At 44.3% G+C, this 13,295-nt stretch overlaps 1 protein-coding gene across 1 annotated transcript in view; it reads right to left on the reverse strand.

Moving 5' to 3' along the window:
- Positions 1–13,051, reverse strand: part of LOC101919857 (D-threitol dehydrogenase-like) — a 30,234-nt gene extending 17,183 nt beyond the window's left edge. Inside the window, exons 1-5 of the mRNA XM_055805194.1 lie at positions 13,024–13,051; positions 10,304–10,536; positions 3,035–3,271; positions 1,537–1,614; positions 64–280 (exon numbers count right to left, since the gene is read on the reverse strand). Of these exons, the coding sequence (XP_055661169.1) occupies positions 64–280; positions 1,537–1,614; positions 3,035–3,271; positions 10,304–10,536; positions 13,024–13,051 (793 nt within the window). The remainder of the gene's footprint in view (positions 1–63; positions 281–1,536; positions 1,615–3,034; positions 3,272–10,303; positions 10,537–13,023) is intronic.
- Positions 13,052–13,295: the final 244 nt, after the last annotated feature.

Consider the following 13,295-nt stretch of genomic DNA (forward strand, 5'->3'; position numbering starts at 1 on the left):
CCCATTACAGCACTCATCACCAGACTGTGTACAGCAGGACCTGCAGGTCAGTCCCGTGCTTACCTTTGAGGCTGAGCTCACACACCACTGCTTCTGCCTTTGCAAGGACCAGATCCACAACAGCAACTTTAGCACCAGCTTCTCCCAACGCATGAGCAAAGGCTCTTCCAATTCCCTGCCCTCCACCTGTGACATAGGCCACCTGGCCATCCAAACGCAGCCGGTCAAGGATGAGGCGCCTGTTGTAGCCCCAGAAGACATCATCCCTCACCACTTCTTTCTATAAACACAAACATATGTACATCGCACAATGAGGTGCAAAGCTCAGTAAGTGATAGCTATGCAGGACTCCGCCTGTGAGAATGAAGTGGGAGCACAAACAGGGATCCACATCTTCTTGGCTCACTATTTAATACAAAGGGTATGACTAATTCAAGCCAAAAAGCATCCTTATCCCTATAGATACTAGGCTCAATAGGAGCACTAACGTGCAAGACAATGGAGCAGAAGGGCTGTGGTTTGGGAAGATGCACCGATCACTCCGCTTGAGAGTAGGGTACAGTATTTCCTGACCCAGCTTCCCATGGGAGATGTGACAGGTACAATCTCTTAGAAAGTGGCTGATTAAGTCTTGCAGTTATTTCACCCCCAGGGCCCTATCCTGCCCTCAGGATCAGGGGGCTCCAGGAAGGCACGGAGACTAAGTTTCCAAAGGCAGGATTTGGCTCAAGTGGAGTGCAATCAAAATATCTGCACAAGGCTGGTGCACCAATAAAGATATCAGCCAATAACTTAAACCAAGCTGTCAGCCGATCAGCTGCCATACATCATTTCCCCTGGCTGGAATCAAAATGGAAAATACAAGATGTTTAAGATATTGAGTTTGAAATGCCAGAAATTACTAGTGGGTGTAGTTTTGGGAGCACTCAGAAACTGCAAAACAATTGCGATGTTTGGGTCTGGATTTACTGAGTTAGGCTATTATGATTCCAGATGGGAATTTCCTTACAGCTGGATGACACCCATTACATAAAATGGAGAAAGAGAAAAGCACCATCTTTTCCACAGGACAAGTAAAATCTAAGGCCATGAAAATACTCAGTTCAGAGACTGTAGGAGGGCACTGTGTGCCACTTTGGGGCAAAAAAGAGCTACTTCAGGCATATTGCATTGGTTCATTACGGTGGGGCCCCAGCTCCATCTGCCCACACACCCAGCACGGGAAGGAATGGAGAGCACCGGGCACAGACACCCAGCAAGCAGCATGCCAGCTGCTCCAAAGATCTGTCACAGCACCAGCACAGCCGATCCAAAAGACATTGCAAAGAGTCAGCATTTAACAGCTTTAGGGCAACCTTGGACTAGTGAGGCTAATATGTGCCAAGTCCTAAGCTGGTAAGTCCATGCTGCACAGCACCATGGCATGACAGAATGTGAGTTTGGGCTCTTGTCACCAAACCCGTGGAAATTATTTTGTCATTGTCCTCAGCAGAGTCAAAATTTTCCTAGAAGTGCTCACAGAGAGGAAATACACACCTTGGATCGAATCACTGCATCTGGAGGTGCAGGGTTCCTTCGAATGATGCTCAGTCCGCTCTGCACAGGTAAAATTATCTGCAAACATAATGCATACACAGACAGTTCTCAACTGCTTTTGTACCTGGCTTTCTATCACCCAGATTCCCCTGATATGAAGAATAGCTCTTCCTTCCTTAGACCACAGCAGCTTTTCTCCTATTCTTTAGCTGAAATTCCTTCCAACACAAATATGTCAGGCATTTGTATTTGCTCACATTCCTCTTCCAAACTCACAGCTTCCCCAAACGCTAGGAAAAAAAATGCAATTTTTTGTCTCTGTTTTCTAAATCACTGCCAGCTGCTGAGGTTTCTGGGTTTCTACTGCCTGGCTAATGCTGTCACGAGGATATTCCACTCTTATTCTTGGAGCTCAGCAAACCATAATAGCAATGCTTTGGTGGTGTTCAGCATTTGCTACAACATCTGTCCTGCACCCATAGATGAATAGGTTTTGCCACCTACCTCCTCTGATACCATTATCACACTCTCATGAAAGCTACACTCTGCTGGAGATTCGATACCAATATCAAACGATTAGAACATCGGATACAGACACAACATGTTATGCTCATGCACTGAATGGCTAACAGTAAGATTCAGGGCATGGAAAACTGTCATTAATCTTTCCCTCTTCTACAAAGAAAGGCTATTGCTCCTGGTGCATTCGCTGGGAGTTGTGGTGATGATAGAATAAATGCAGAATCACAGGAGGCTCCTCTAGAAGCCATCTGACCTGCAGGTAGACAAGGACCTTAAGCCTATGAGGTGCACACCAAAACCCTCCGGGCATGAGCCCCATGCCCCCGTGCAAGGGGAGCTATGGTGGGGTGGGGGATGTGCCTGGGAGGGAGGTGGCAGACCATGTCCCACCATGGAACCAGCTTCACAATGCAGAAGGGCAGGCAGCGAGCTGGCCATGCTCGGTGAACCCCCGCAGCCACAGCAGCCCCTCCACCGGAGCAAGCTTTGCAGCCTGGTAGCTGCTGCCCCGCGGTAGCATCATTCACACCCGCTTTTAAAGCCTGGGAGGATGTGTGTCTAATTTTGCTTCTAAAGTCACAGTGTATTGTTTATGCATTCTATTACTTTTTTTTTTTTTTCTCCTGTTGGAATAGGACTTTGTTGACTCCTGTTGTGCTGGTGATGCCCCACAGCCTCCGAAGCCTTTGTAGCAGAACAGTGGTTCCTTGGTTGTACTGTAGAGCTGATTATTCATTCCTAAGTGCTTCACTTTTATCTTGCCTTTAACACTCTATATGATGTAGACAAAGAGTAGGGACCATTTCTGAATATAGAAACTCATACATAAACTCAAGTGAGGTGAATTATAATAAAATTTGAGTTCATTTTAGGTCTTCTGCATAATGGCACCGACAAAAGAAACATTTTAAAGAGTACTTTGCAAAATCCATAGATACAGTACCACAGGCACCTTAACCAATTGCATTGCACTAACCTGCTCAACACGAGGATCTGAGTTAATCACTGCATTTAATTTTCTGACAGCTAGTACATTCTCATCAACTATGTTCTCCAGGTAGACTTGTCCTTTCATGAGTGTATTCTCTATACAGATCACTGCATCCATTCTCAGCAAGTGGTTATCCATGACAAAGCTGTAGTAGTTAACAGCGTTCCTTTGATCAGCATCAATAAAGACTATATCAAAGTGCTCATCCTCAGCATGTAATGTCTGGAAAAAAAATTATGTTGGAGAAAACAGTAATTATTTACCTGAAAATTTAAAGTCTTGCCATTAAAATGTCTTTTATATAAAACCCAAACCAGAGGGAACACAGTTCTTCTAAGGTAACACTGCTAGAATTACTTGGAGATCTTGGGAGTTTTCCATGCTTTGCAAACAACTCTTCAGCAATGCTGGTGCCCAAAACCTCTCAAAAAACCCCCAGATTATAAAAGAGGATGGCTCATCCCAGCTTGTGGTGTTGAGAGTCACAGCAGAAACATCTGCATATCTAGAGTCAAAGAGAATTGATCCATGGGGGTAAGAGAGAGGACTGGCACCAAACCCTGCAGCTGAGGCGCTGCAATAAGTTGTCTCCTCAAAAGAGGAACTATCAACAAATTGAAGAGTGGCAATTATATCAGTCTCAGAAAAGGAGGCATAAGGCTGATCCTGGGAATTGCAAACTAGTAAGTCCCACTTCAGTAGCAGGAAAATAGTTGAAATCCCAATTAATAATAGAATTATAAAGCACATAAAAGAACAGGTCATGATAGAGATAAAGCAGCAGAGCTCCTATGAAGGAAAATGATGTTTCTTTAATCTAAAAAAATGCTTTGGATGGCTCAGCAGCAGAGAGGATAAAAGAGAACTGGCTGCTATCATCTAATTGGATTTTCAGAAATGTGGCACACCTTCCCTCCAAGCAGGCTGCTGATGATAATGTATAAAAGTGTTGATGGATGACCAGATGGGAGCCTTTACAGCCTTCTCCTGTGGCAGTTAATGCACTCGCTGCCCAAGAGGCTGCTATGGAATATTTCAGATTCCATCTGGGACTATTTAACTGCATCTGTGTGCGTTGCAATGAAACAAGGGCTCATCCACCTATCTCGGCAAGCAGAAATGCTTTCAAGTCTTGGCATTTTGAGTGAAAAGAGAAACAATTATGTTTTCCAGAACTCACTGTTTCTACCACAACTTTTAACAGTACTCCTTGCATCCAGATTTCCCTTTTGTGTTTGGAGACATTGTGCACAATGAGTGATGAGCGATCCCCCGAGACGTACAGAGAAAGCATCAATAACAAATGGCAACAGAATGTGAAAAACTAATTTGTTTTCGGGAGTGAAGCTGATGGCTCCCAAACAGAGATTTCAGGAGCTTTTCTAAAGCAGGGAGTGTGGCATTCAGAGGAGGAAATAGCGGGAAGTGGATCACTGAAGCTCTGAATTACTCTATTGTGCAAACTGGTGTCATTGTGAGCTTGTTAGTGGTTAAGAAATTAAGCCTGTCTGAGAGCCTGGATAGTCACACTTAACTGCAGATGCTTGATAGCACAGAAGCTCTGCCAAAAGCATTCATGAGTCCACATTTAGGACACCTTTTGATACCACACTATAATGAAAGATGACCTTAAGGCCAAATATATGCTGGTTTATAAAAAATGTAGCAGAAACTGGGACATCTGGTTTCCTGAGATTCATCTTTTCATTTGATGGCCAGTAAGAAAATCTTGCCCTGGCTTCCTCTTAGCTGTGTTGGGGGAAATCAGCAGGAACATGTTTGCTACTGTGGAAGAGCATCTTATATCAGGTTGCAACTCAGCCAGTCTGTCCAACGTAGATACTTCAGGAAGGGTCAGAAGATGAAACCTGGGAGGAGGAGTCCACCAGGAAGAGAGATTAGAGGTCTCATTCCCCAGAGAGAAGAGCCAAGGCCAAATTCAAGCAATTATCATGACTTATCACTACTTTCTGACTTGTAACCTTCCCGGGCGGAGGAGGTAGGGGGCAGACATTCAGAAGCAGATGTGGCCATCTCTGAACATATGTTACTAACTGCTCCGTGGTATGGCTCCCTAATGAAAAAGAATCTCACTTTTATGCATTGACTTCATTAGGTCCATATGGAGTTGTGTAGCTCTTTGGATATTAGCTGGACCTCTCATTTCAGCCCTCTTTCTGTACTGCCTACCTGCTGACAGCTTATCTCCTTCTTATCTATCTTCTGATACAGATAAACCACCTTTTAACTTCACAGCCTTTGTCCCAGGAGGGTGCCTGTGCTGTATGTGTATCCAGCACACGTCTGTCCTGTCCTTGCACTGCCTGGGTGTGCAGGGCCATTGCTTGGAAGGCATTTCTCCTCTCCCAGTTCATCGAGTGCTGAACAGTCAGCCAAGAAGGTCACTCGGGCACCTTTCATTTCTTCTAGATACCTAGTGCCAGACACCTATATGGAAATGCCTGAACCACCGCGTTGCAGTTCATACCAGGACCCTACCGTTGTTCAAGCTTCTTGTTTCCACAACTTCAAGATTGCTGTTGAGTTTTCCATACATAGCTGGAAACAGCTCCAGGCCTATAAGGGGAACCCACGAAATTCCTTGAACCAACTTTGCCTCTAGACCTGCCTCTACACAAGAAGATAACAGCTACAGGAAGGGGAAAGTGCTCCGTTTGCTGGAGCTCCTTGGCCAGCTGAGCACAGGTCACCTGGATAGGAGGTCACCATGGCCAGGGTACCATGCTGGAGAGGGTTTCTTCACTGCCAGCACCTGCTGCTGAACCAAGACAGCCAGAAAGAAAAAAAGCTGCTCCACGGGTAGCTCTGGCTGCATAGCTAAGCACTGGAAATATCAGTGCAGCGATGGAAAAGAGAACTCACTGCTGTCCCTCTCAAAATGCATGAGGGGGTTCAAGAAAAGGGATTGACCACCCTTATCCTCCCAGAACAGCCTGGGCCAGACCCTGCCTGGGACCTCACAGCACGTTGGAGATGCCTTTGTCCTTTGCTAGGGGAGAGGCAGAGCCCAAAGATCTCCAACTGTGAGGAAAGCTGAGATCCAGAAGGAAATAATCTGCCTGCAAAATACCCCGCTGAAACTAATTTCCTGAATGTTTACGGCACAATCCCTGCTCCTTGCTAGAAAGGCATCATAGACTGTAACAGATGGCAACAAGAAGTATCTTAATTCAGAGCAAACTTGGCTAAAATTAATGCTTTTGCTTAAAGTTAGTCATTAACTTCCTTTTGGATTAAAAAAAAAGAAAAAAAATCTATAGTACTGCATTCCGTAGAGAAGATGCACCAAAAGCGAGCATGAGAAAGGGCACAGCAGTGCTGTTGATGGATACAGCAAAAGATTGGGAAGAGGACATCCCAAATAAAAACATGAATGAATCTTCTGCCAAAGCTCAGAGAAAACCTGATTGGAGTCCTGATCAGAGACAACATTCTCTCATAAGGCGCACATAAACTCAATCAGAAAAAAATGACTGTCCAGCTCCTTTGATATGGATCATACAGTCAGCATATTTGTAATAAAGATGTACTCAAAACTTATTACCTTCCCTATATCTTGTTCTTGACCTAAATGTAATAGCGATACATCCTTAGGGTACACAGAATACATGAAAAAGTAGAGCTTCCTTTTAAAACACCATTAGAATATTTTACTGTATGTGGACATACACTCTTGTTACTCCTAAATGCTATTCTATTGAGTACAGTTTATATTCACCGGCAAAGCTAAATCTCTAGGGAAGCTAGAGAGGGAATGCAATTTCTAGTAATAACAGCTCACAACAGTGAATACTATCCACTTATCCCCACAATTTCCAGCTATTTTGGACTCCTTTCTGAATTAACCTTTCATATCAAAAGGAGCAATTCTAGAACACACTAGAGACTCCGACACAATTTCATGCATAATTTATTCACTCAGTTCAACATTAAACGCAGAGTCCTTGACTTTGTCAAGGTGGATTCTGTTGGCAGACTTCACAAGCAGCAAAACAGGAGAAATGAGATCTGCAGCTCAACCTCTTCACCTATTCTGTCTGGTAAAAGGAGGGAAAAAAGAAAAAAGAAAGCCCCGACATGCTTACACAATGCCCTGCAATCAGCAGTCTGCTGCAAACACGGTGTTATTTTCTGCGTTGCATTTTCAATTTTAAAATGGAAGGATCAAAATCATGGATGGGAATAATATCCTGCCTGTTTGCACTCCCTCTGGATTCAATCCTGCATCCATTGTTCAACCCAAAGTCCACTGGGAATTAAAGGAAGCTCTTTGTGCAGGATCAGGCCCCTTGCTCACAGCTGATGCATGGCAAGGCACATTATTCGGGCACAGCACGACAGAGTTTAGACTTAAGGGGCTTATTGGGAAAGGTTTTTAAATGCTGGGCTAGCGCACAGTGAAGAAGTAGCTAATTCCCACTGAAAGCACCTGTATCAGGGTCTGCACCCAAGGAAAGGCTTACCCTCAGTCCACGTTTCAAAATACTGTGTAAAAATTTCTGAAGTCCCTGTGTGCAGAGGCTTGTGCCATGGTGTGCCTGAGCTACACGCTTTGATGAGGACCTAACGTGGCTTGGCAGTGTCTGTCCCTCGCACGTGGGGAGGGTGGGTTTTTTCCATCATGCCCTCAGATACGAAACAAATCCCACTGTGTACCTGAGCTCTGCAGCTCCTGTCTGGTATTTAGCATCTTTGACAGCTCAAAATCCCAGGTGTTTTGCAGCTGGCTCTGATCTGGGACAAGAGGGAAACTGGCCAACCCTGTGTGATAACACACAGAGGCAGCAAGAGGCTTCAGAAAGCCTGGTCAGCGTGCTGCTGCAGACCGATATGCTGCCTTTCCACAGCTCTCTGCTTGCCCACAGCCCTGAGGAGATGTGGTTGTAGATGGAAGAGCCAGAGTCATGTGGGTGCTGCAAAGGTCCTGTTGTCCAAGGCATGCTGGCACAGATGTGTTGCATCATTGTGGCAACTGCTGCAGCATCTGGCAGCTTTCCCTCTAAAGGGCATAGACAGCAGATGTGGATGCAGCACTGGACACATCCTGTAGCACTTGGATGGTACCTTCTACCTGAGGTTGGGGTGTAACTCTTGGGTGGACTAATTTTACAGCAGAAGTACATTATACACCTTCTGGCAGTTTGGACTTTCTGAATCAGAGCTTCATGCAGCAGAAAAGGGCTTCCCAGACAGGTAGTGTTATTTATATATCATACGACATTTTAATGCTTTGAAAGAGCCAGTGCAGCGAGGCAAATCCTCTGCTCACAGGAGTTTGTACAGCTACAAAACATTTGATGAGCAGCAGATAAGCAGAAATCCTGCCCTACTGCACTCAGCCTGGAAGTAAAATTCAGCCACAGTCACCACAGCAAGAAAGCTGGAGCAGACATGTCCAAAGAGCAAGTGGTGGGTGACCATCTCTGCCCTCTAATTTCTCTAAAGGGACAAGAATGACAGCAAAAACAATCCTTGCCAGAGCTTGTTCCTGCTCTGAATCTCACCACGCTTTTCAAGAACTGTTAGCCAGCTCTGCTTTCCACCAGCTTCCCTGCAGATGACGGGGGACAGGAACACTGCTATTCTCCACCTCCTCCGTGAAGCTGAGCTGTGAGAGCTTGGCTGTGCAATCCCTGGTCCATCCCCCACCTGTGACTGCCTCATCCTCCTGCCCTTCAGCGTGCCCACATGGCAGTGGAGGAAGCCTGCTTGGTCTCCAACCTAAACTGGTCTTCTCGAGGAGGGAAAAGGCAGCACGCTGCCCCACCCCAGCCAGGCAAACCTCAAAGAGCCCAAAACGCAAAAGCACCAGAGAGGACACCAAATACATTGCTTCACCATGTACAGCCACTGTGGATTAAGACCTGTAGCACAATCCTGATTGCCCTGATACCAATGAATATATCTGCCAGGTTGAGGAACAGAAGTTCAGAGCCCAGTGCAGAAATCCTGCGCAGCACTGCCAAACACGAGCATCTCCACTCGCAGCAGCCCCAAGAGCTATTTGAAGTCCTGAGTACCTGCAAACCTGGGGTCAGGATGTGCCTTTGCGTTGCGATCGGAGGATATAAAATCAATTGCAACATTCTGTTTTAAGGACTTAATTTTCATGTCTTTGCTCCCTTCTTTAATCTCTACACAGCATGTACTCTGCCTGCCTCTAGATATTTTAATTCAGTCACAGTAAGTCAGTTGCGCAGAATGGGCACTAGAGAGCAACAGCAATTCAATTAATTTCACACTCACTGCGGGGAGCTGGGATTTTAAATGCTGCACATTGCAGGTGATCTGTAACGTTTCGTTTTTCATATACTTGGCAAAGCTCTTTGTTTCTTTCTTATCAGACTTGGAGGTCATGAAAGCCAGAGGTCAGAAAGCTCCTGGCCATTTCATTTTAGAAACAAATATGGTACCTGTTAATGCAAATAAAGTTACAATCAAGCTCACACTGACATATCCAGATTGAAAATGGAATCAGATCAAATTGGTTTGCATTAATAATAGAAAGGCTATATATTTAATGACCTTGACATGAGCATCACCTGTTAGTGTGCTGGACCTGCAGCAATGTCCTGGAGATCCAGAAACCGGAATTAAATGTGAGGCTCTTCTAGCTGCTGGCAATCATCAGGTTTTCTCTTTCTTGGGACAAAGTCACTAGGCAGAATGAAGCAAATACAGCTAATGCATTTGCTTGGCTGAAGCTTGTCATGTTGCTCTGGATGTGAGAAACTTGGGGTCTCACCGCCCGCAGTGTGTTCAGTGGGAGCAGAAAGCAGGAGGTTGTGGTTGAATTACAGACCTCTTCAGGACTTTCTCGATTCTTGTGGACACTGGGAGCAAGCCTTCCCTCTCAAAAACTGGCTCAGCAGGGCACAGATACACTGACCTGATGCTACATTTGGAATTAGAGACCCTGAAACAAAGCCCACCCACATCGAGTAAAACTCTGCCACTGAAGCCTATTGACCTACATTTAGAGCTTGCGAGTCCTCTGATCAAAAAGCTGCCGTATTTTAGTTAAGAAAGAAAAAATTCTATCTTGTGTGACAGAGCTGTCCCATCTTACACTGTCATGAATAAGAAATAACTCTAGCACAAGAGTGTGTTCACATATTTGCAAGCAAACTAGGGTCACTACCAGCCTTTTGTGGGCAGGAAAGAGGACCTGCCTGAAACTCTTTAATCCGCTCTGCATGAGAGCTCCCAAACTCCCCTTCCCACCAATTTTACCTCCAAAGTGTCTGCCATGGGTCCCACTCGCATGCTTATCTTTTTACCATCTGAAGAATAATCAAATGCTTCTTGGCTGTTCACTCCGAGATACGGCGCTTCTGCACATGCAAAGATTTTGCCATCATCTGGCAATTCTTCTGCGATAGCAAGGATACTGTAACCTTTAAGCTTGCCAATTAGTAAAATCTTCCTGGCTTTGATCATATGAATAAACATCCTAAAAACTTGACCTGTTGAAAGACAAGAGTGAAAATTTAAAAATAAAACCATAGGAAAGACCGTACTCTGTTCACAATGAAAATTAGATGTACCTTTTAAGTGATCATTAAAAATAAAAAAAAAATCTAATCTTAAAACACTTTCAAATAAGGGTTTAACAACAGAATCTGACAAAAATTCATCTAAAATGCATCTAAAAGACAACAGAATAAAGGTACTCATTTTAAATGTAGAACCTTTATCATCAATGCTGCTATTGTTCAAGTGCTTGTTAAATAGTGCTTGAAATATTGCATATTTTAACATCCCCCCCATACGAAAATGGCTTTAAGATGTCTCCATATTCTTTCTGGAACCCGGTTAAAAAAAAAATCACTACATTACCTTGCATTTGCTCTTAGAGTCATTATCCCCAGACAGCACCATCATTTAAGAAATTTATCATCAGTGGTGTCCTTCGAACAATGTATTAGTGTAATACATTATAAGAGTACTTCGTTGTGATGATATATTACTCAAAAGATGGGAACATCTGGGAAGAATGGATCTAGGAATAGATTTAGTGTAATAGGCTTTATATAGGGATACAAACCTGGGTATTGCTACACGAAAAGGTACAGTGCTTGGCCACAGGCCACCTCCACCACAAAAGCACATAAGCCCCTATCAGACACCGCCAAACCCAAATCAACCTGATTTTTCTGTTCCTTCCCCTTCCAGTGAGGGCAATCAGCTCTTTGCTGCTCACTAAGTGATGGGGCTGCAACTGTGAGCTAAAGCACTCACGAGTGTGTGCACAAGGGCACGGGATGCATTTGACAGGGAAAATCCATGCAAAAGGAAGATCAAAGCCTACAGGAAGTTCTTATCTTTCTTTTTAAGTAATTTTCTGCATTTTCCTGAGCATTTCCATGGCATTCATCCTTTCCCCATGCAAGACGCAAGACGGAGTAGAGAATGATGGACTTCAGCGATAACATTTACACCAAGATCTGGTGCAATTTTATCCTCTCGGTTGACCAACTTGCCATTCAAAGAGGCAGCAGCACGTTCTTCCTGCAGCCTAGCTCTGGGTTCTGTCTCCGCAGTGTCCCCTGCACCGCAGTCAGGTGAAGCTTTTCTGGAAAAAGAAAGAAATATCAACATTATGGTAACATGCAAAACCTGAGGTTCCTGAAAAAAACAAAACAAAACAAAACAAAAAAAACCAAAACACACACACCAGCAACCAAGAGGGAACTCCTGGAAAAGGTCCATTTGTGCATAAGTAAGAAAAAATATCTCAGAAGCATTATAAACATCCCTAAATTACAGTCCTAAGAGGACCCAGCTTGGCAATGGGCCTGCCTCAGTGCTGGCAGCCACTCCAGCCACAGGGGCTATGGGACCAAAGCGTTCCCAGTCTGCAGCCCCAATTTCCAGCTGGCCCCAGGTAGGTGTCCCTCTACCTGCTGATTTGGAGTAAATGGCTTCAGCTATCCTGACCAGGTTTTGTTCAGCTCTAGGGTGATTTTTCAGCCAGAAAAAAGTTTTTATTGCAGAATAGGGGAAAAGATCTAAAATTTTTTGCAAGACAGGAAAAAAATTGGTTTTCCTCAGACACTGCTGAGAAAAGCAGGGTATCTCCAGGTGCTATTTCACAGAAGCCAGGCCCGTGACAACACCTCTGGATGAAGTAGGATGCTACCTATTGTGAAGAGAAGGGAACAGATGACTGGAAGAAGTCCATAGCCTCCAGACAGATTAGATTACCCTGTCTGAAGAAAGTAACCACCAGAAATTGCTGGTGATACTTGTGTGGGCCAGAATTTAGAGCTATTTCAGGTTCGTTTTTCTTTTTCCCCCAGCTCCCCCAACCACTTCTCAGTAAAATGAGAAAGAATTCATAACCCGTGTCAGCCACACTCAGATAATCCAAGACTTAAAGTGTAGAACATTTCATATAACCTCTTTTCTGCCCCTCACAAATGCTTTAACAACTTTAATAAGATAATGTATAGCTATTATCGTACAGCTAGCGTAAGTCAAACAACTATCAGCTATTATTTCAGCAACAGAACGAACACTCAGCGATCCCGTAATCCACAGCCTGGAACAGTTTACACATTGTCAATTTTAGACAGAACTGGTTTTTTCCACATATCAGAATGTACACTGATAAATGGGAATTGCTTAGCAGACCCCACATGGTGGGGTAATATACTGTAGCTCAAAAAAGAATAATGAGGGTATCAGTTGGACTTCTGAATTAATGATACCTTAAATTAGTTTAATTAATTAGTTTAGTTACTAGAGTAATTTAGTTAGCAGATTAATTAATGTTTGTTGAGCGCTTGGAGATAAAAGCTGCATATATAGGCTGTTACAGGGTGCATCCAGAGGTGCGGGTTTCCTTCATTCTTTATTCATCCCAGCACCAATTTGATCCAGGGGCTCATCCTTTGAGCCTTTCAGCGGGCACTGCGTGGAGGCTGGCTTGCTGATTTTTCACAGGATACGGTCCGACACAGCATTGCCATAGTCCATAGCCAATTGGTAGAATATCTTCCAAAATTCAGAGTTAGAACCTTTTGCTCTCACCTCCTCTCCTCGAGGCCATAGGCACACACAGACACACATGCCCATGCACACTTTGCTACATACTTGGGTGCAGTTCATTCTCATTCTTCTTCCTTCCACTGTCCCCCACGTTGATGGCATATTCTGAACAGAAAATCTAAGAACATACGCATACAATCACAGAAAAAAAGCCCAAGGCTACAAAAGTGTG

The sequence above is a fragment of the Falco peregrinus genome, chromosome 5 (assembly GCF_023634155.1).
Source record: "Falco peregrinus isolate bFalPer1 chromosome 5, bFalPer1.pri, whole genome shotgun sequence".
NCBI classification, from domain to species: domain Eukaryota; kingdom Metazoa; phylum Chordata; class Aves; order Falconiformes; family Falconidae; genus Falco; species Falco peregrinus.